The 19,829-nt window shown below is 39.5% G+C and overlaps 1 protein-coding gene across 6 annotated transcripts in view; it reads left to right on the forward strand.

Annotated features, from left to right (window-relative positions):
- The window catches only part of ZFYVE28 (zinc finger FYVE-type containing 28), a 147,830-nt gene that overhangs the window by 101,253 nt on the left and 26,748 nt on the right, over nucleotides 1-19,829 (forward strand). For 2 of the 6 annotated variants that reach the window (XM_041403026.1, XM_041403027.1), the window contains exons 8-9: nucleotides 1,787-3,151; nucleotides 14,538-14,642. In XM_041403026.1, the coding sequence (XP_041258960.1) occupies nucleotides 1,787-3,151; nucleotides 14,538-14,642 (1,470 nt within the window). Of the gene's footprint in view, nucleotides 1-489; nucleotides 528-1,786; nucleotides 3,152-14,537; nucleotides 14,643-19,829 lie in introns of those variants that run through there. The other 4 variants (XM_041403028.1, XM_041403029.1, XM_041403030.1 and 1 more) reach the window with 3 other exon arrangements.

Consider the following 19,829-nt stretch of genomic DNA (forward strand, 5'->3'; position numbering starts at 1 on the left):
TTTTTGAGCTATTTAAAAAACTGGTAGTACTTACAAAAATATTTGGTCTTTGAGTTAGCAAGTTAAGAATGTAAACCATTTACTGGAAATCAAGATGTGAGATGTGTTGAATGTTTCTTTGGTGGTTTTTGGACTCTTTTTTATACCAAAGTTATTCCTTTAAGGGAATTCTTTTAATATGTGCATATTACTATGCCAGCTGAATGTCACCTGCTTGCAAGTTATTCCTAAATGAGGAATGCGAGGAATAATGGACTCGTAACCTCTGTTGAACAGGTCTTGCTTTTCCCATCCATTCTTTTATGCTAAAATACTCTTACTGATCTTTAGAAAGGGTGGCAGCAGCTCTTGACAGAGGATATTTGTATGCCTGGCTTCTAATTGAGAAGGATAAAATAAATAAATAAAATTCAGGCCTACAATGACATGGTGCTGTGTCAGCAGATTTGGTTTTGAGTTATCAAACACTTAATTACACTTTGTTTTCAGGTGCCTGTAGTCCTAAACTGCAGTACTGAGGACACTTGGTAATGCTGGAGATGCTGCATGTCTATAGAAAACACAGTTTGCTAAATTGCTCAGTGTTTGCTTCCAGACCTGCCTTGTCCTTAACATCCTGCAGGAGCTTTAGTCCGTAATGACCCCGTGTGTGGCTTCACCCAGCTGACAGCTCCGCCCCACGCAGCCACCTTGCTCACCCCTCCACTGGGTTTGGGGAGAGAAGCAGAAGAGTAGAAAGGAGAAAATTCATGGGTTGAGATAAAGACAGTTTAATGGATAAAGGAAAATCCCCAGACAAGCAAAGCAGAGCAAGGAATAAACCCACCACTTCCCCAGGCAGGTGTTCAGCCATGCCCAGGACAGCTGGGCTCCATCACACGTAAGGGTGACTTGGGAAGACAAATGCCGCCACTCCAAACAACCCCCCTTCCTCCTCCTTTCCCCAGCTTTATATACTGAGCCTGATGCCATCTATACGGTGTGGAATATCCTTGGGTCAGTTGGGGTTAGCTGCCCCAGCTGTGTCCCCTCCCAGCTCCCTGTGCACCCCCAGCCCCCTCGCTGCTGGGGAGGGGTGAGGGCAGGAAAGGCCTTGGCTGTGTGAGAGTCCTGGGCAGCAATAACAAAAACACCCCTGGGTTATCAAGAGTATTTCCAGCACAAATCCAAACCACAGTCCCATAGTAGCCACTGTGAAGAAAATTAAGTTTATGCCAGACAAAACCAGAAGACTGAGTTCAGTGTTTGAGGCAGGAGAGAGCCAGCTTCCAGTCACCGTTTCAGTGATCCAGCTTCCAGATACCAGTGTTGCATAAGCAATATTACTGTTTTATTGAATTCTTTTATCTGACAGTGTAATCTTTTGCAGAATAATTTTCTGAATCAACTTGAAGGATGGAAAATTGGTTTGCTAATCAAAGTCAAATTTGTGAATTAAAAAAGTTAAATGATGAAATAAATCTAATTGTGGGTAACATTTTCACTATAAATGATGGGGAGGGGAAAAATTCCATTTTTGTGTGTGTTTTGGTTTATTTTGAGGCTTCACTGCAAGCATGTATATAATTTTATGCCCTGTATTTGCATGAGTAATCTCAAATTCAGGCATCAGTAGTCATGTGCTGTGGATATGAATGCCAAATGCACTGAAATTCACAGTCAAAAAGTATTCTGTGCCCTCAGGTTCTGGATTTCTGCACTAACAGTAAAAGGTTTTTTAAAATCTGTAACATCAATGCCTCATGATTATAAATGACAAATGATGTGTGTATTTCTTAATTTTCAGGGATCTCCTTCAGACGCTGACTGAGGATGAACTGCACACACTGGAACGTAACCTGTGCATCTCTCAAGATGTGGATTTTCCTGTCAGAGCAGATCCTGAAGTTCCCTCTGTCATTGCACCAGGCATAACTGCGACTTTGCCTCCTAAGGAACTTTCAGCAAAAGCTGAGAACACAGAGGCTGAGCTGGCTTGTTCCATGCAGTATGATGAGCAGGAGCTGGAGCAGCTGAACAGGATGGTACACAGAGTCGGCGACGAAATGTCTTCTCTGCTTTCCCCTCCAAGCATCTGTCAGTCTCCAGCTCACAGACCTAGCCTAAGAAACAGTTCTAGCGCAGAAGCTTCACCAACAAGACACCATCTTGACAACTTAACCGATGAAGAGGACAGGGTGTTTTTTATGGATGACCTAGATGGAGCAGGAGAAGCTCTGGCTGGGTTGGATTCAGTAAGTGATACTTTTGCTTGGGTGAATAACCCTTGCCACAATTCAAAACAGAACCTGCAATATAGAGATGCTTTGCTTTATGAGAATGGCCATCAGACAGAGGAAACTTTGCTTTTAAAGGATGCTGAAAGTGACTTAAGCAATAATAACAATGTTGAAGATGGAAAGCAGATGCCTGGCATTTCAGTTCCAAATTCATGCAGCTGTCTGGAAGGGGCAGACTCACAGTTATACCTCAATGGCTGGGATGCGTACGCCGATGACGCAGAAACGGCGGAGGTGATAGCGCACAGGACAGGGGGAATGAAAATATCTGCTACTGTAATATTCAACCCTAAATCTCCTTCTAGCTCAGAATCCCCAGTAACAACCCCAGAAGCAGCTATTAGTTGTATTCCTGGATCTGCTAATCCATTAGCAAATGAGGAGGAGGATGAATCCCATAAACTCAGTATAGCTGCCACAAACTGTCTGATTAATTCCTGTGTGTGTTGTGGCAGCTGTGAAGACAGCAGGGAGGACGGTGTTGAAGGTTTAAAGAGTAAACATTCTGCAGGAGGTGTTGTAAATGCTTCATACACATTAGTAAAGTCTAAGGAAATGGACCATGTAGATAACTTGGACAATTCAGTCCCTGAGCAGGAAACATTAAAACCTGAAACTTCTGCTTTGTTAGCAGAAAGAGACTTTGGCAGTGAAGAACAAAAACTGCCAGTCTCCTCTAAGTGCCTGGCACATTCCTCAGGTTCACAGGTGGGAGTAGAAAGTGACTCCCAAGGAGAAGCAGAAAGCATCTCAAATCAGCAGAAGAAGTGGGAGAAGAGGAAACAGCTGTGTGATAAAAAAATGGACTACAATGAAGATGCTAGTAGTGAAAGGACAGCAAAGGAAGATGTAAAGTCAAGATCTAGTTCAAGGTAAGAGCAACTTGACATCTTGGTAGTAATTTGCATGCACATAAATTCCTGTATCCTTGTACTGCAGTAATTGATGTATTGTTAATGTTGATTTTAAGAACAATAGAGTGTTGCAGGATTAAGGAATTTATCCATATATATATTTTTAATGCACATAGCTTTTTATTGGACATCAGCCTTTCTGCAAAAGATTTGGCGATCTGAATTTTCATAATCTAGTGTCTCTGTATCATTGAAATCAATGTTACATTACCTGCTTAATGTATCCAAGAGGGCATTGCTGCTAAATGGTACCTGGGTCATTACTTCCGTTGTCCTCTGCTGATTTATAGGAGAAGTATGTCTGGGAAATACTAAAAAGTTAACTTTTGCATCAGTGCATGGGATTAAATTGTTATCTAAACACATTTTTTGCTTCATATGAGAGAAAAGGGTTCATGTGACCATGTTGCCTTTGGGCACAAGTATGTCTGTGAATGTGTGTGTGCTGAAGGAGCCTAACAAAGTGCAGAAATGGCTCTTAAGCCTCTTGGACCATTTCAGCCAAAGCTGATAGAAGAGTGGAGGTCATGGATTAAGATTCTGCATATTGATAACAGTAAGGAACTTACTTGATAACAGGGAGATAAGATGATAATACTTGTAGTAAAGCAAATGCCATGCTTCAGCTCAACTTGGATTAGACACAAGGGATCTCACACAGATCAGTAGAAAATCTGACTTTGTTTTGGTTTACTCTTTAGAGGATAACCTGTTTTGTAGTGAGTCCTCAGTTTCCCTGAAGTATTAAAATCATGAAGCAGAGGGAAGGCATTAGAGATAATTTACCTTTGTTTTCTGGCTTTCTGTGTGTGTGATGCAGGCTCTCTCATTTCATTATGTTCATAGAGTTCAGGATAACACAGTGGAGGTAGCTTGAACCACAAAACATAACCACAATATAAAAGCTACAGAAATAAGTGTACTAATTAAATGATGAAGTATTTTATTGGTAGTGGAAATAGAATCATGAGTTCTTTGGCCTGGACCTAATTGCTTTTGTGGGTTAAACACAACTTAGCATGCACAAAACTCAACTTACCTTTTTCATTATTCTGATTCTTTGCTATCTTAGGCTTGCAAGTATGATCATATTCAAGGCCTTACAACAGGGTTTCTAAGTGGACTTCATTTTAAGATGTAATTCACAAATCCCTTTGACATTCCATGATTTTGCAACACTTCAAATGGAATACTATGTAAAAGTAATCACTGTGTTTAATCAGTTTACTCATAAATGATACAAAATTCAGACTCTGTCTACCAGTTTTTGCCTTGGGTAGGATATTAAATGAATTTCTGAGAAGAGGTCTGAAAAATAGAATAAAATTATATATATATCTGTAAGCTGCTATTTCAGCTTCCCCTGTTTTGTGAATGTAGCAACTTCTCCACTGTCTTGTCCAGCCTCTGCTAATATTGTTTAAAAAGTTTATCTGAGAATTGTCCTTTTACAGAGAGTTCTGTAAGTCTGTTTTCCTGTTTGCTTTTTTTTTTTGCTCCTGATTCCTGTCTGGCCTCTCCTGCCTGTTGTGATTTTGTAGACCTAAGTCACATTTTGTCCATGTGGTTACTTTTTCAGATTGGAAAAGTCAGAGCCTACTTGATCAGAAGTTGTCCACAAATTGTCCATACCTTTGATCATGCCTTATCTCTTGCCCTAAACAATTTTCAATTATATTATTTCCTCTTAACAGTAAGTGAATCAGAACTGCACTTACTCAAGATATGAGCAAACTGTGGATGTGCACAGTGGCATAATTGTTTTCAGTTGTTTTTTAATGGTTTTCAGTATTTGAGTTGGAATTCTCACTAAGTGGTGTGCTGAGGTTCTTTTTGAAGTTGTCTGCTAAAGCCCCAAGATGTTGCTTGTGGTCTCAGAGGCTGTTGTTCTATATCTGATGCTAAAGTTTTTCTGCATGTGTTTACCTGTTAAGTCTTGCCATTTTATTACCTGTTACTCAGACTTGAGGATCCTGGGCAGTTGTGCAATCTGTTCTGGTTATTACTGTGAATATTTTTGCATTGGTCTTAACCTGTCAGAGCTCATTGCTCTCCCTGTTTTTGAAGATCATACACAAAAACAAAGCTCCCAGGGTGCTGAAGACCCTCAGCCATGAAATCCCACCTTTCTGAGAAGTGATTGTTTAACAGCTTCTCCCAATTTGTGATTAAGAATTATGTGTCATTTTTGGGCCCATCCCACTTACGCTGTAGCTCCTGAGTTTTCCTCAAAGCCTTTAGTGAGGTATTTTGACAGAGCCTGTTTGGAAATCCAGAGGCTTGACAGACGAATCACCATTCTTCACAAGCTTCTTGACCCCTTCACAGAGCTCCCAAGAGGATCCCTCTGCAGAAGTCACCTTACCTCTTCCCAGACAGACCTTCATGTTGTTGCCTACTTATTTTAGCTTTGGATACATTTTAAGTTGCTTGGTATGATCATCAGGCTCGCAGAGCTAGAGCTGTTTGAATCCCTGTGGAGTCCTTTTTCATTTTTTAGGGATGGCCAGCTTTGGACTCCAGGCAGCAAGGAAGTTTTAAAAGAGAGCTTAATAATTCATCTTACTCATTCTTGAGTTCTAAAACTCTTGGGTGAATGTTTTTGAATATTTTGTTAACAAAAGTTAGTTGGATTTTTCTGTTGTCACTATAGCCTTTTACACAGATAGTTTGTTGATTACTTCTAATTAGCTGTATTCATTTTTGAGACTGCAGTACATCTGATTATTAATTGTCAAGTATTCCACCTTTGCAGCAGTAGAGCAGTAGGATGGAGGTATTTTGTTACTAGATGGTTGCTACTTTATTTGGAAGGATTGTAATACCAACTCTTTAGGTATATTCTGTGAAAGATGGAGATGCTAGGGTTCTGCTGAGAGCTAGATTAACAAGTTTAATAGATCCTATTTTTTCCTTTATATATGTATATATATATATATAAGATTTGGGTCTTGCCTCTGAATCACTAGTCATGTTATCAGGAAAAGAGATAATTCAGTTACAAAACTTGTGGACCTTTCCTTACTCATGCTGCCTGGGCAATGACTAATCACTGCTTTTTGATGGTATTTTTAAATTGGCAGATCACATTAGGCTTCTGTGACTGCTCCCTGTTACATGCTTGTGAATGCCAGCTTAACCATAGGGGAAATGTTGGAGACAGTAGATTATTTTCAGAATGATGGACCCATTAGCTAGAACAATAAGCAATCTCATACACATGGAATAGCTACAGGATAGGCTCATTTATCAAGTTGATAAATGTATTTACTTTCTAGTTACTGTAAATCACCAAGTAGAAGAAATTTTCTTTCCCTTTTCTGAATAAAGCAGCTTTCAAATGTGAATATTGTGATACAAACAGTTTGTTTTAGTAAGTCTAAACTATTTCAGTACAGAATATGATATTATAGGCATAATCTCTGTGATCCAGATGGGTTTGCCATACTAATCCTTGTATCTGAAATAGCTGGTATTTCAGGCATCTCTGTCTAACCTCAAAATTCAGTGGAGTTTAAAATACTGATTAAACACTCTTCTACTAAAGATTTCATAGAATCCTAGAATAGTTTGGGTTGGAAGGAACCTTAAAGATCTTGTTCCAAACTGCTACCATGGACAGGGACATTTCCCACTAGACCAGATTGCTCAAAGCCCTGTCCAAACTGTCCTTGAACACTCCCAGGAATGGATGGGACCTTTGCAGATTCTCTGGGCAACCTGTACCAGAACCTCACCAACCTCACAGTAAAGAATTTCTTTCTATCTAATCAAAACCTTCCCTCCTGCAGTTTGAAGCCACCCCTCCTCATCCTGTCATTCCCTGCTCTTGTAAAAAGTCTCTCTCCATCCTTCTTGTGAGCTCTCTTCTGGTACTGGAAGACCACAGTCAGGTCACCCTGAAGCCTTCTCTTGTCCAGGCTGAAGAATCCCAATTCTCTCAGCCTTTCCTCATAGGAGAGGTGCTCCATCCCTCTTGGTGACCTCCTCCAGACTTGCTCCAGCAGGTCCATGTCCTTCCTGTGCTGGGGCCCCAGAGCTGAATGCAGAGCTGCAGGTGGGGTCTCACCTGAGCAGGGCAGAGGGGCAGAATCCCATCCCTCACCTGCTGCCCACGGTGCACTGGATGATCCCAGGCCAGGGAGGTTTGTGGGCTGAGTGCCCATGGCTGGGTCATGTCCAGCCTCTCACCCACAAGTCCTTCTCGGGGCTGCTCTGGATCTGTTCATGCCCAGCCTGTGCTCTCACTGGGAGCTGCCCTGACCCAGGTGCAGCACCAGCACTTGGTGTTGGTACAGCCCATGAGATTCCCTTGGGCCACTTCTCGAGCTTGTCCAGGTCCCTGTGGATGGAGCCCTGTCCCTCAGGTGTGTCAGCTGCACCACCCAGCTTGGTATCACCTGCAGATGTGCTGAGGGAACACTCAATCCCTCCACCTGTGTCATTAATGGAGATATTAAGTAATTCTGGTCCCAATAGGCACCCTGGAGGGACACTACTTGACACTGATGTCCAGAACCATTGCCCACTGCCCTCTGGATCTGACCATCCAGCCGATTTCTTATCCATGTAACAGTCCATGCGTTGGGTCTATCTCTGCCCTATTTACATCCAAGGATGTTCTGAGGGACTGTGTTAGAGGCTTTAGAGAAGTGCAGATACATGACATCCCACAGCCCTTCCCTTGTCTGCTGATGGAGTCACAGATGACCATCACTGGCTATTGCCAGGTCTCTCTGCTTGGGTTTTTAAGTGTTAGCTGATTTTATGTCTGTCTTTGTTATTTTCTTGTATCTCAAAAATATAAAACACCAACAGCACATAAGTCTCAGGCAGCAGTGCTAATGAGATGCAAGTATGAGAAAAGCACTAGTAAAGAGGCAGTGTCTGACTTGCTGAAGGGACAAGGTGATAAATAAAGGCTGTCATGTAACAAAACAAACAGTTAAAGGGGAAAAGCCCTGTAAGAATGGAACATAAAGTGATAAAACTACAAAAGACTACCATTTGGTGTTTTGGGGTAAAAAGGGACATAACCCCAAAACCAAGCTTTAAATGTCTATCTAGTATTTCTTGTTTCTCACCTGGAAGCAAACTGTACAGATTTTTTTTAATGTTCACTTAAACATAAAATTCTACCTGCTCTTCCACAGAAGAAAGAAAACGACCAAGAGGGAAGATTTGTGTGTGTGTGTGTTTTGTAAATATTTGTCTTTCTGTTCTTTCTGGAGCTGAGGAGTTCTTGTGAACCTGCTCATGTTTTATGAAGTTTGGCAACTTGTTTGCTATAGTCATACAACGCTGGTGTTTTCATGTTTTACTCTTAAATGCCTGCTTCTGTTGCATGTTTATGAACTGACATCAAAACAGTTCTGATAGAAAAAAAGGGATTTTTAAGTGTAATTTCTTGCTTTTCCACTGCAGGTCTATTTAAAATGTCTACCTTAAGTTTTACAATATTTTTTTGCATTTTCCTTGATCTGTTTGAATGTATTGTTGATGAAGCCTTTTGCAATGTGACATTTGGCAAAGAAGCTGCATTTGGTAGTGAGGAGAATTTCTTCCCTTCACCCTTCCTGCAAGCTCGAGCTGTGTCCATCAGCTTTGGATGCTGGCATTGTTTGCATTTACTTGTGGGGACTAAAAATGAGAATATTTTGCCTTATGCTTTTGCATTGTAAGGAGGAAGAATGAGGCATCCTTGGAAAAGCATGTTTTGCTATTTGTTGATCTGTATTACAACTCTAGAATAAGAGAAATAATTTATTCTTGGGCTTGGTATTCAAGTTCTCTTTTCATAGTCTTTCAATTCTGTAATCCTAAATTGTATATTTGTACAATATTTATATATTACAATAGTCTGTATTGTAATATATTAAAAATCTTATTTCCTCAGCATATTAGAATAACTTCATTTAAAAATGAACATCTGTTTCTGACAGTTGGTTTCTAATTTTGATTTTTTTGGCCTGTACTTTATTTTGTTCACTCCTTAGCAACATGTGATGTGTGCACATTTTCAGCGCAGCAACTTTAAAACAAGTCATTCCACCTTTATAAATGCATGGAAAACAGCCATTCAGCCATTTGTATTTGGAGGATGGCTAACATTTGCTAAAAAAACCAAAACCAAATTCACACAAAGTACCTTTCTAGCTTGTCTGAGTTTCTAGCTTTTCTACAAGTATTCCTTTTTCACAATTAAATTAATTCGTATTGAAATTCAAATTAACTTGATTAAATGTCTTAAACTCATGCTTTTCTATAATATTCCCTTCACAGTAAGATTTAAGAAAATTCTGTATATTTTTACATGAAAATGTTGGCTTTTCCCTGAAAAATTAATGGAGAGCTGTGCAAGTCCACGTAAACAAAAAATGTCTGTTGATTGTCTTGTACTGATTAGTCTTTTAACTAGCTGTTCAGGAGAAAGAAAAATTCTCAGCAAAAAGCAAATAGTACTTGATTGGGAATTAAACATTAGCCTTTTAACTGCAAAACTTCCCTTAAGCAATCCTTTATCTTGCTGTTGATTGAAGTTCTTTGTTCCCCTTCTAGTATTCTGTTTATTGCCTTTGTGCAACTAGACAAATTCAGATTGAGTATAAATTAATTGTTTCAGTCCCTCCTCCCCATTTTAATAATGTAGGTCTTAAATTCGAAATGGCAGAGTTTTACCTGGCCTGTTGAACTCTGATTTTGGGCAGTATCCTGTAACACAACTGCTGTTACAAAGCTTTGCTGTCACTGTTTTATGCCAGCTTCCCTTTTGCTGGGTCCAAATATAAATTGAAGCAGGGAACCATATTAGCTTTCATTGTAGGGATTCCTGAAATAACAGGTTAAAAAGTTTTAAAAGGTAATTTTTGAGTGGATTTGGTGTGACACATGAAGCTTTAGTCAGCCCTTATGTAGTGAGCCAGTCAGACAATACTTGTGCTAATTAACTATTGTAATATGAGATGTAGTTGTATTCAATTAGTAGCATTCATGAAGAAACTGTCCCCTGAAACAGAGGTTTAATTAAATGTAAGAGGCTAGAAACACATTCCAGTAGAAAAAAGCATGGATAAAATAAAGGTGGCTTTCAGTTTGTTTTTTCTTTTTAGAATAGTTACAAAAAAAGGCAACAGCTTTCAGTGAAGGGTTCATTGGTCCAGTCTGCCAGTATTCCATGAAAAGAGGCAGCCATATCACCCCATGTCACTTTGCTCCATGTCCTCAAATCTTTATTCTGTAATTTTATCAGAAGTGCTGAAGAATTATGTTTTGATGAGAATGGATACTGGTTTTATCCAGTGCTAGAGTGCAATTTTTAAAACAGCACTGTAGGTGTTTAAGACCTACAAATGAAAGAAACTTTTGCCACATTCCCCATTTTAAGCAGTCCTATGAATCCCAATCCAAAACTACAATATAGCAAATGAGCGTGATGTGGTGAAGCTCAGGTCACCTGTGGGCTGATGTGGCAAGGAAGGGTTAGCAGCTCTCAGCTGCAGAATGTGGCTTTATGCACAAATTTTCTCCTATAATTGTGCTAATGAATGTGTGTGCTGAGCCATCATCAGCTGGTAATGGGAATCTTGAGATGGGAAAAACAGATCAATTCACCTCAGGATCTACCAGCACCTTAGAAAAGCAGAGAGGATCTTCAGGCAGACATTAATAAGAAGAAAACTCTATAGTTATCCTAAGACTGTGTGTACTGAGAGGGGAAGCAGTGATTATTAAGGGTTTTTGGTTCTTTTTTTAAGCTAGTTAGTATAACACTTGGAAAGTATAAAACAGAGTTACCATTATTGGATTCCCATTTCTTGGTACTAAATACACACAGAACTTCTTATGTGAGGAGTTTACAGCCTGAATATGAATCAGTAATAAACACTGTTAATCATAAATACTGTTTCCAGTACAGTGATTCAGTCTATATGGATACACAAGAATGAGAACAATGTTTCCATGTTGTAATTGCCTGAACTACACATAGTTTATTACAACAAACAAATGTCTGTGAATGTGTGTTGTGTCAAGCGTGTTCCAGCAGTTTGCATTGACTGGATGGAATCTCATCCTGAAGTCAGCAGATTGTTCAGCATGGTCAGGTTTGTGCCCCAAGAAAAAAATGGAGAAGTGGAAAATGAAGGCATTTTTAAAGCAGTTTAGAATGGCAAACTGAGTTAAGACAAGGCTTAAAAACTGGTGAGATGGTGGAACTGGTGAGAAGGAGTTGTGCTGATAGGAGCTGGTATGGACTGAGAGAAGATTGAAATGAGAGACAAAGAAGTATGGAGAAGAGAAGAGATGAGGCTTATTGCCTGCTCAGAAGACATCTGTGAAGGTAAAGATAGCACTGAGATGGTTGATAATGCCAGTGGGCCATTATGCTCATCATGGTCACTGGGTTTACTTAGCATGAAAGGTGCTTTATTGCTTTGCCTTCTTTCTCAGAATGTCCATTCCACATAAGTAGCTGATGATAGAAGGTGATTTCATGTTTTGGGACAAGTTTGGCAATGAATAATAACTGCTTTTAGCAGAGAGGTGGTACTTTAGGGTGGTGGTTGGTTTGGTTTATGTTTTAGCCTAGAGCATGTAACTCTCCAAAAACATGTGTGAACTTTTTGAGTTCTTGGGGAAAATGTAAGTCCTTTGAGCTCTCTGTAAGGACTTAAAATCTTAAATTCTTTAAAACAAAACAAAAAAGTAGAAAACTAGAACCTAGAAAATTGAATTTAAATGCTTAAATACTGGTAACTGAGATACTTTGATTGGGCTGCAAATATAGCAGGCAGAGCTTCAAAGAAAGCACTGAAGGACAACAAACCTGACATGTTTCAGAAAAATTATTACTACCCAAATAAGCTGGCAGGATTTTTACACTGGAAAATCTGGAAATGGTGTGGAGGTGGGAGAGCATAAAAGAAGATGGTGAGTTTGCTACTTGTTCTTGTTTCCTGGTTCTGCTGTTCAAAGATTAGTTTATTCTGAGCAAAGGAGTGATGTGCTTCACTTGCAAGAGAGAAGCAGTGAGGTATTTGCTGTAAGACAGTGAGTTAACAAAATTCCATGGTAAATGTAAGAGCAGTTGAACAAGGTTCACTGACAAGGTACACTTCAGTATTTAGTGCATAGAGGACAGGGTCAAACTGCCAGGGAGACCCTTTCACTGAGTCTGGAGGTGCAGAGAGGAGCTGGATCCAGACTATGTCCAGACCTGATCAATAGTTTATGTCTAAAGGATTATTTATGTATGTGCAGTCCATCTTTTTGTCACTTAGCTAATATTTCAACATTTCAGCATGCTTATTCCCAATTTCACTTACTCAGTATCTGGTGTGATAAGGATCACTCAGCCTTGAGGAATAATCATGAGAGGCATCCCTACAGGGGAGATCCTGGCATGCAGCCTGCTGCCACACAGGAGAGCTCAACAAGACCTGGACTGTCCACTATTTTTGGGCTGAGATGAGTGACTTATAGTCATATTTGCATACCCATTGTACTTTGGCTGGTGTGTGCTCAAGTAGCCCTCTGCTGCTGTGCAAGATTTATGGCCCTTGGCTCCTGTGGTGTTACCTGTCTCCCCAGAGTCCAATTTGGGTGCAGACGTTCAGACTGCCATTTCTTGCTTTTGTTTAAAAAGAAAAGGGGGGTGAGAACATCACCACACCTGCCTAATCATGGTGTGAAATTGTGTGCTAATGGTTTTTTAATATCATTCAGCTGCTGTAAAACAGACAGTAAAATTACATTTTAGTACCATGACCATATTGTAAGATTGGATGGGTAAAGGTGATGAGCTATAAAAGAGTAAGCCTTTGTTTAAATGCATATATCTCTTCATAATGAACAGAATTAGCAAGGGAAATTACATAAAACGAATGAAAGTTAAATAGATTTTTGTTCAAGTCTGATAAAATTATTTTCCGGTTGTGAAGTCTCTCCTTTCAACTAAAGCGTGGTACACTTGGGATTTATTTTCAGATTGGCAGTCAGAAATGAGAAACATGAAGGGGTACATTTTCCAAGTGATTAGTGGGAGGTATGCAAACAAATCCTATTATTTCTTAGTGGGATTAGAGCACATACCTTCCATACACTGCTTTGAAGAATTCCCCTTAAGTGTTCTTCCAGACTTCTAGCTGAAAAAATAGCTGTAATAGTAAATCCTGCAGAAAAAAAAAGAGTTTGAAACATAACTGGGTTGCATATATCTAAAAAGCAAAAGAACATTTAAAAATCTACTCATAATTGTGGAGAAGCAAGGTGAAATAACCCTGACATATATAACTGCCTCTCTTTTAACTGGAGATGTTTCTTAGGTTTCTCTTTGCATTGTCCAAAGATTTGTTGACTGAACATTTGAGTTCAGCTGGCTTGAGTGAATCTTCTGCACCGCCTAGAGCCAATACAACTTTGATATCTGTGCTCAAGATTACATATTTTCTTATCTCATATAATTTCAATTTTTCTCAGTTTGTGAAATTTCCAGTAGCTGAGCAGTACATTGTTACTCAAACAAGAAATTGGTCTTTACAAGATAGTTTTATAAGTGCTTATGAAACTGTTTTTAGTCCTCTAATCCTAGTTCATGTTGATAATGTGATGTAAGATCTGAAGTGATGTGTTATTTAGAGGCTTTTCATTAGTCCAGGGATGCCAGAGATAAGTTGTCGACCATTCATTTAAATGAGTCATGTCCTTTTACTTAGTAGGTAGTGGATTTCTGCTAACGAAGTGTCAGTGGTTTGCCATGGCACTGCTCCTTCCTGGATATCTGTTGGCTCAAAGCACAAAATTTGGGGTACATACATGGCACTTAGGGAGATTGAGCAAACTTAGGGGTGTCAACGTTCTGTTTTCTAACAGACCTTTTCCTTCCAATGGGGAGCAAATGTAGGTCAGACTTGTCACAATATTCAGAAGTTTTTGAAGTGTATGGATTACTGTGCCTTGGCCTGAAACCCAGGATGATTTTATGAACTTTCAGCTTTGTTATGTGTTCAGTTTAAGGTTATACCACACTTAGCAGCATGGGCAAGCTACTCCCTCTATCTCCAATGAAAATGTGAGACTTGCAGTTATTTCCTGAATATTTTAACTGTATGGCATGAATTAAATTGAAGATTGTTGTAAGATATGTGCCCACTGACTTTGCTGAATTGCCTGTCCTTTTGGGAAGAAAACAGAATAGGTTTGTATCATCTTCTGAAGAGCAAAAAAATGCAACTGCCAGTTTATTCTTATTTCTGAGTAACCCATGAGAAGCCATGACTTATCTCAATGCTCTGTTTTTGCCTTTGCTCGCTTCAGCAGTTCATTTTGTTTCCGTATGTTTTTCCAGTTCTCAGGATGGCTTACGTGATTCCCCCCTCAGCTCCATCTCCAGCAGTGACTATGAGAGTGTTTCTGTCACTACATGTAGTCTCTCCAGCATTTACGCTCTGAGGTAATAACATCACTTTGCAGTCAGATTTGACGAATGGTATTGACTTATGCTTGCTTAAAATTTTTCATTGAATTCATCAAGTGACAGCAACACTTCTGAGTATTCTTCCTTTTGAACAACAGGTACTTTTTGGTTTTTCCTTTGTTTTGTTTTTTAACCTGCCAGCTTTCTTCAGTGCTGTGACAAATGAGGCAACTATTTACGGAAAAGTTTTTAATGCATGCAGGAACCACTTACATATGTCCATGATCTTGCTTTTATTTATCCATATAGCAGTTCTCAGAAGACACTTCAGGTTGTAGCTTGACAAGTTACAAATGTTTTTCTCAGTCAGCCTTCAGCTTTCTAAAAAACATGTCTTTTCCATTTTGTTTTGCCTTGTAAAATAAAAGATGTTCCAGTTAACAGTTTAACTTACACCCTGTTGGTGGCCAACACTGGTAAGAATACAGTGAAGAGCTGCTTCTGACTTCACAGAACATTCTGGGTTGGAAGGGCCCCACAGACGTCGTGGAGCTCAGTTTGTAAGTCAGTGGCCCATACAGGGATTGAAACCGTGACCTTGGTTTTTTTAGCAATACTATTTTATATTCTCATCTTCTGAAACTGCATGGGAGTTTTGACTTCAGTTTTACTCAAAGCACTTAATGAGAGTGATAATGAAATTAAGGTTAGAACAGAAAAATGTAACTAAAACATAAAAGTGAGATCTTTGCATTTTCCCCTGTTTGCATAACATACACGTATGAGATGTATTGCATGCAGTCTATGCAATAACACCTCTGGTACAGACAGATTGAATTACCACTACTTCAGCTGATGTAGATCATCCTCCACTGCTTCTCCTCTCTTTTTCATCTTTTTCTTTCCCCAGAACTTCATTTGAACTTCGGGATTTTGAAATTTCATCTAGGTTTGGGGGTAAAAGGAGGAGATAAGATGGCTTTTCTAATAGTAATAGATGCAATACTACAAATAACAATTTGAGGTTTTTTTAGTATGTACCTAAAGTTCAAGTTCAATTTTTTAGAGTTTTGTATTTTTAAAATAAGGGCAGAAAGACACAAAAAAACCTGTCATTCAATGTTTTAGTTTTGAAATACATTTACTTTTGACTGTTTTTCAAACAAAACCCAATTTACCTGCATGCAGCAGTTGCTCTGTTCCAAGTACTGGATACATTGAAGACTATTTCACACAGGGCTGTCTGAATGGATGGTAGGTGTAGCCCCAGTGACTCTTCAGGAACAGCTGGAGCAGTGAGAATAAGTCTTGATTAGATGCACCATCTCTTTGGAAGGCCTTACTGGACTGCCTTTGTACATTAGTGTTGCAGTTGCCACTGTATTGGTAGTTAGGAGAAAGGAAGTTTGATTTTTAAGGCAGTATTTGTACATGTGCCTTTGTGATCTTGTCCACTGAAAAGTAGCATTGCATCATCCCTGGATGGCTTGATGAAATCTATTTTTCTGCAGTCTGATGGATATTAGCTATTGTAGTTTGTGGCCCAGTAAAACAAACCAGCAAAGTGTCTGCTTGACTGTAATGACAGGAGTTTCCCCTTTTGAAAGACTTAGTTTAAAAACAGCTAAAACTTCTTTTAATGACTCATTTTAATGAAATAAAAGAAAAAAAAAAACCTCTTAAGTCTAACTGCTTCACAGTGGTATGTTCCTAGATGTGCACAGAAAGGTAGTATTCAGTGCATCTATTTGTATAATTTTTTAGAATGTGTTATTTTACATTCTCCTCTGCTCTCTCTTTAGAGAGTCTTATTTGGCCATTAAACAGCTTCTCTAGAGTTGTATTATTTGTTTACTGCAACAAACAGGTTCCTTGCAAAGACAATCTCTAAAATGTTCTTTTCTGAAATAATTAGATTTTCCATGATGCGTATTCAAAATAATACCTAATTTGGGAGTTTTTCTTTTTTGTCTGAAATATGCAATTTTAATGTATCTAATTTCTTGATGTTTACACTTAACAACAATTAGACATTAAATGTAACATTTGCAATTTTATCTGAAAAACAATTGGCTAAAGATAGACTTCTTGAAATACATTTATGTGGTCTTTGATCCTCCTGTGAAACATAAACAATTCCTTTGTGCTATTAAATAATCAGACTGACAGTCATGCTGTCAGATTGTAGCACGTTTTGGGAATATCTTCAGAAAATTTAGCTGTGATAGCAAAACCAGTTTAACTGCAGTAGTAATGTTGAACTAATAGTGTATTAAATAGCACAGATGGAATTGATTTGAAACAATGAAGTATTGAATATATGGATTTCTGTATAAATGTACATTTATTGTTTTCCAAATGGAGAACCAGGGAGAAAATTCCAGCTCTTTGGATCCCAAAGCACCATTCAAACCAGTGGTTTGGGTTCTTAAATGGTTTTGCTGAGGAAAGTTTGATTTCATTGGTACCTGATCTATGTAAAACATTCCTCTTTCTAGTCTCAGAGGTCTGGTGGTCAAGAAGTTAAGTCTTCAGCCCAGTTCAGAAGATAATTTTTTTTCAAAATATTTATTAAGCAGTATCCAGGCTTGAGATGCTCATAATAGCAGTCAGCTTTCTCAGCAAAGAATAATATGACATACTCCAAGTTTGGACCTGAGTTGTCTGAAAGACTGCAGCTAGAAAAATGCAAGAAAAATGTTCATTTGGGAATGATGAGGAAAAGTAAGTGAGACAACAGAAGAACAGGGTAGTTACAATTAGTTGATTTTGAGTCTCATTGGAGGTTTTGGTTGTAAGAGTGCCAGGGAGAAAGAAATACTGATGAATCTGTATTCGAGTTTTGGTCTGCCTAAACTTTAAATGGTAAACTCTGCTTCTTTATTTTAAGGTTATAAGGAGCCAGTAAATGAGAACTTTAAGTAATAACTCTTAAAACTAACCATAGTGTTACACTTGATGCTTTCCCTAGTCAACTGGTTGGGGTTTTTTTTTAAGATATGTCATTGCAGCTTAACTACTGGTGGGTTTTGGTATATTTTTCTACTATTTTAGTCATTTTAAAAAATTGGTGGTGAAGTTTTAGCACATTGTTTACAGTCTGTAGAAAGCAGTATCTGCAATGAATTGTGACTCAAGTTTATGCCAAAACAGCAAGACTCTGCCAGCAATTAGAGTTGGGATATTTATCTAGATATTTCAGTTAGAATATCTGTATTTGTGTATATGTGGGCAGACATTGATCGTTCTTAATGTAAAATATTTGTTATATCAAGATGAAACCTCTCCTGGTACAACTTGTCCTCTCCATGTGGCTCCTTGTGGAGAGTCAGCCTCCATCCTCTTTACAGCCACTCTTTATGTGATGAGGTCCTCTGGAGCCTTCTCCAGGGAATAAAATACTGATATTATTCCTCCAGTCTACTCATAGGGCTGGTTCTCTATCATCTTCATGGGGCTCCTTTAGATGCTGTCCAGTCCATCTGTTCCTTTTCTCGCACTGTGGAGACCACAGCTGGACACAGGAGTACTCCAGGTGTGGCCTGACAGGCAGTTTGGGACGGTCACATCTCTCATCTCTGCTGGTGGTGCCCCTGTGGGTGCATGCCAGCATCTGCTTTGCTGTCACTGCTGCAGCAGCTTCACTGCCGAGCCCTGTTCAGCTCTTGTTGTGCTCCAGGACCCCCAGGTGCCCCTCAGCAAAGGATCCCAGCCTGTGCCAGCTCTTTGGTGTCATCACTGCTGCAGGACCTTGCACTTGTCTCTGTTCAGCTCCACACTCCTCTTGCCAGCTCCCTGTTCCAGCCTGTCCTGCTCTGTGAGATGCTTTCCCTGCCGACACTTCCACCTCACCACCCAGTGTGGTGTCACCAGCAAACCTGGCAGTGGTGCTCACACTCCTGTCATCCAGATTGTTTTGGTGATGCTGAACAAGTGAGGCCCGATGTCCATCCCTGGGGGTTCCCACTCGTGGCAGGCTGCCAGCCCAAGTACCGACCATTGATCAGCACTCTGAGTGAGAGCTCTGAGCCAGTTTCTTGCCCATCTCTCAGACCAAGCAAAATTCATGTGGGTGGACAGTTTCTTACAGAAGCAGGTTTTATACAGTGCTTTCTCATCGGTAGAACTCAGTGCCTTGAAAAGGATTCAAAAGGAAAAAGAACTTGGTTATTCTCCAGGACTGTGAATTATAGCAGAAGAATTAAGTTCTTTCATCTCATGGTCCAGAGCTTAAGCTATCAAAGCTACAGCACAAATTACATGCCTGCAGGTTTTAACAGAGACCACAGCTACTCTGGGGGCTTTGTAGATCATAACATGGAGTACAACAAATACATTAACAATATATTTTAACTGAGTGATCATTCTACCTGATCAGCTCTGTCTCCAGTTCTTCTGTCTTGCACTTTTGCCTTTGTTAACATGGTCAGCTCACATTGAAGCTATGCAAAATGACAGATTTGTTCTGCATTAATGTTTGGTGCTGTCATTTTTGGTCTCAGCAGTGCATTACTGTAGATTTTCTGTCTCCCTTTTTTTCTGTAGAGCTGCTCTTTATGGTGAGATTGCTGACAACCAGAAAAAGGCTGTTAGTAATGGCTTTACATGTACTGTACTGGAGTCCTGGAAATAAAGGACTCCGTGAGCAGAGCTGTGGGAAGAGAAAGGGGTTTTATACCTTGAGCAAATGTGAATCACTTCCACTATAGATGCTGTTCCTGCCTAATGATTTTGAGCTGCAAACTGTGTGTCTCTTAGGCAGTGAGAGTCTGTGCTGTTTTGCACATCTCTGTCACTCAAGCAGGTTGAGGGCAGTATTAATACAGTCATAAATGGGTTGCTGGATGCAGTCTTTTTGTTTAGCTGCTACATCCCTTGCCCCAACAACCAGCTGAGCAGTACCAGCAAAACAAAAAGTCAGCCTTGATGAGGTCTGTCAGCTTTTGCTTCTGATTTTAGTCAGTGAGACATATGTGACTGAAGCAGATGTCTCTGGGTTTTCACCGCCAGGATTCTACTTGATGTGTTTCATGCCTATCTTGTTCTTCACCCTGCAAGACAAAAAAAATTAATTCTCAAAATAGTGTAGCGTTTTCTAAGTTATAGCATTCCTTTCTAGGATATTCTACAGGGTATTTTATATTTTATGCATATCTTTGTCTTTAGATGCATATTTTATTTTTTCCAAGGAATAACCCAGGCAGCTAATGTTAACAAGTGCTT

This window comes from Onychostruthus taczanowskii, unplaced genomic scaffold (assembly GCF_017590055.1).
Source record: "Onychostruthus taczanowskii isolate IOZ18803 unplaced genomic scaffold, ASM1759005v1 scaffold2, whole genome shotgun sequence".
NCBI lineage: Eukaryota > Metazoa > Chordata > Aves > Passeriformes > Passeridae > Onychostruthus > Onychostruthus taczanowskii.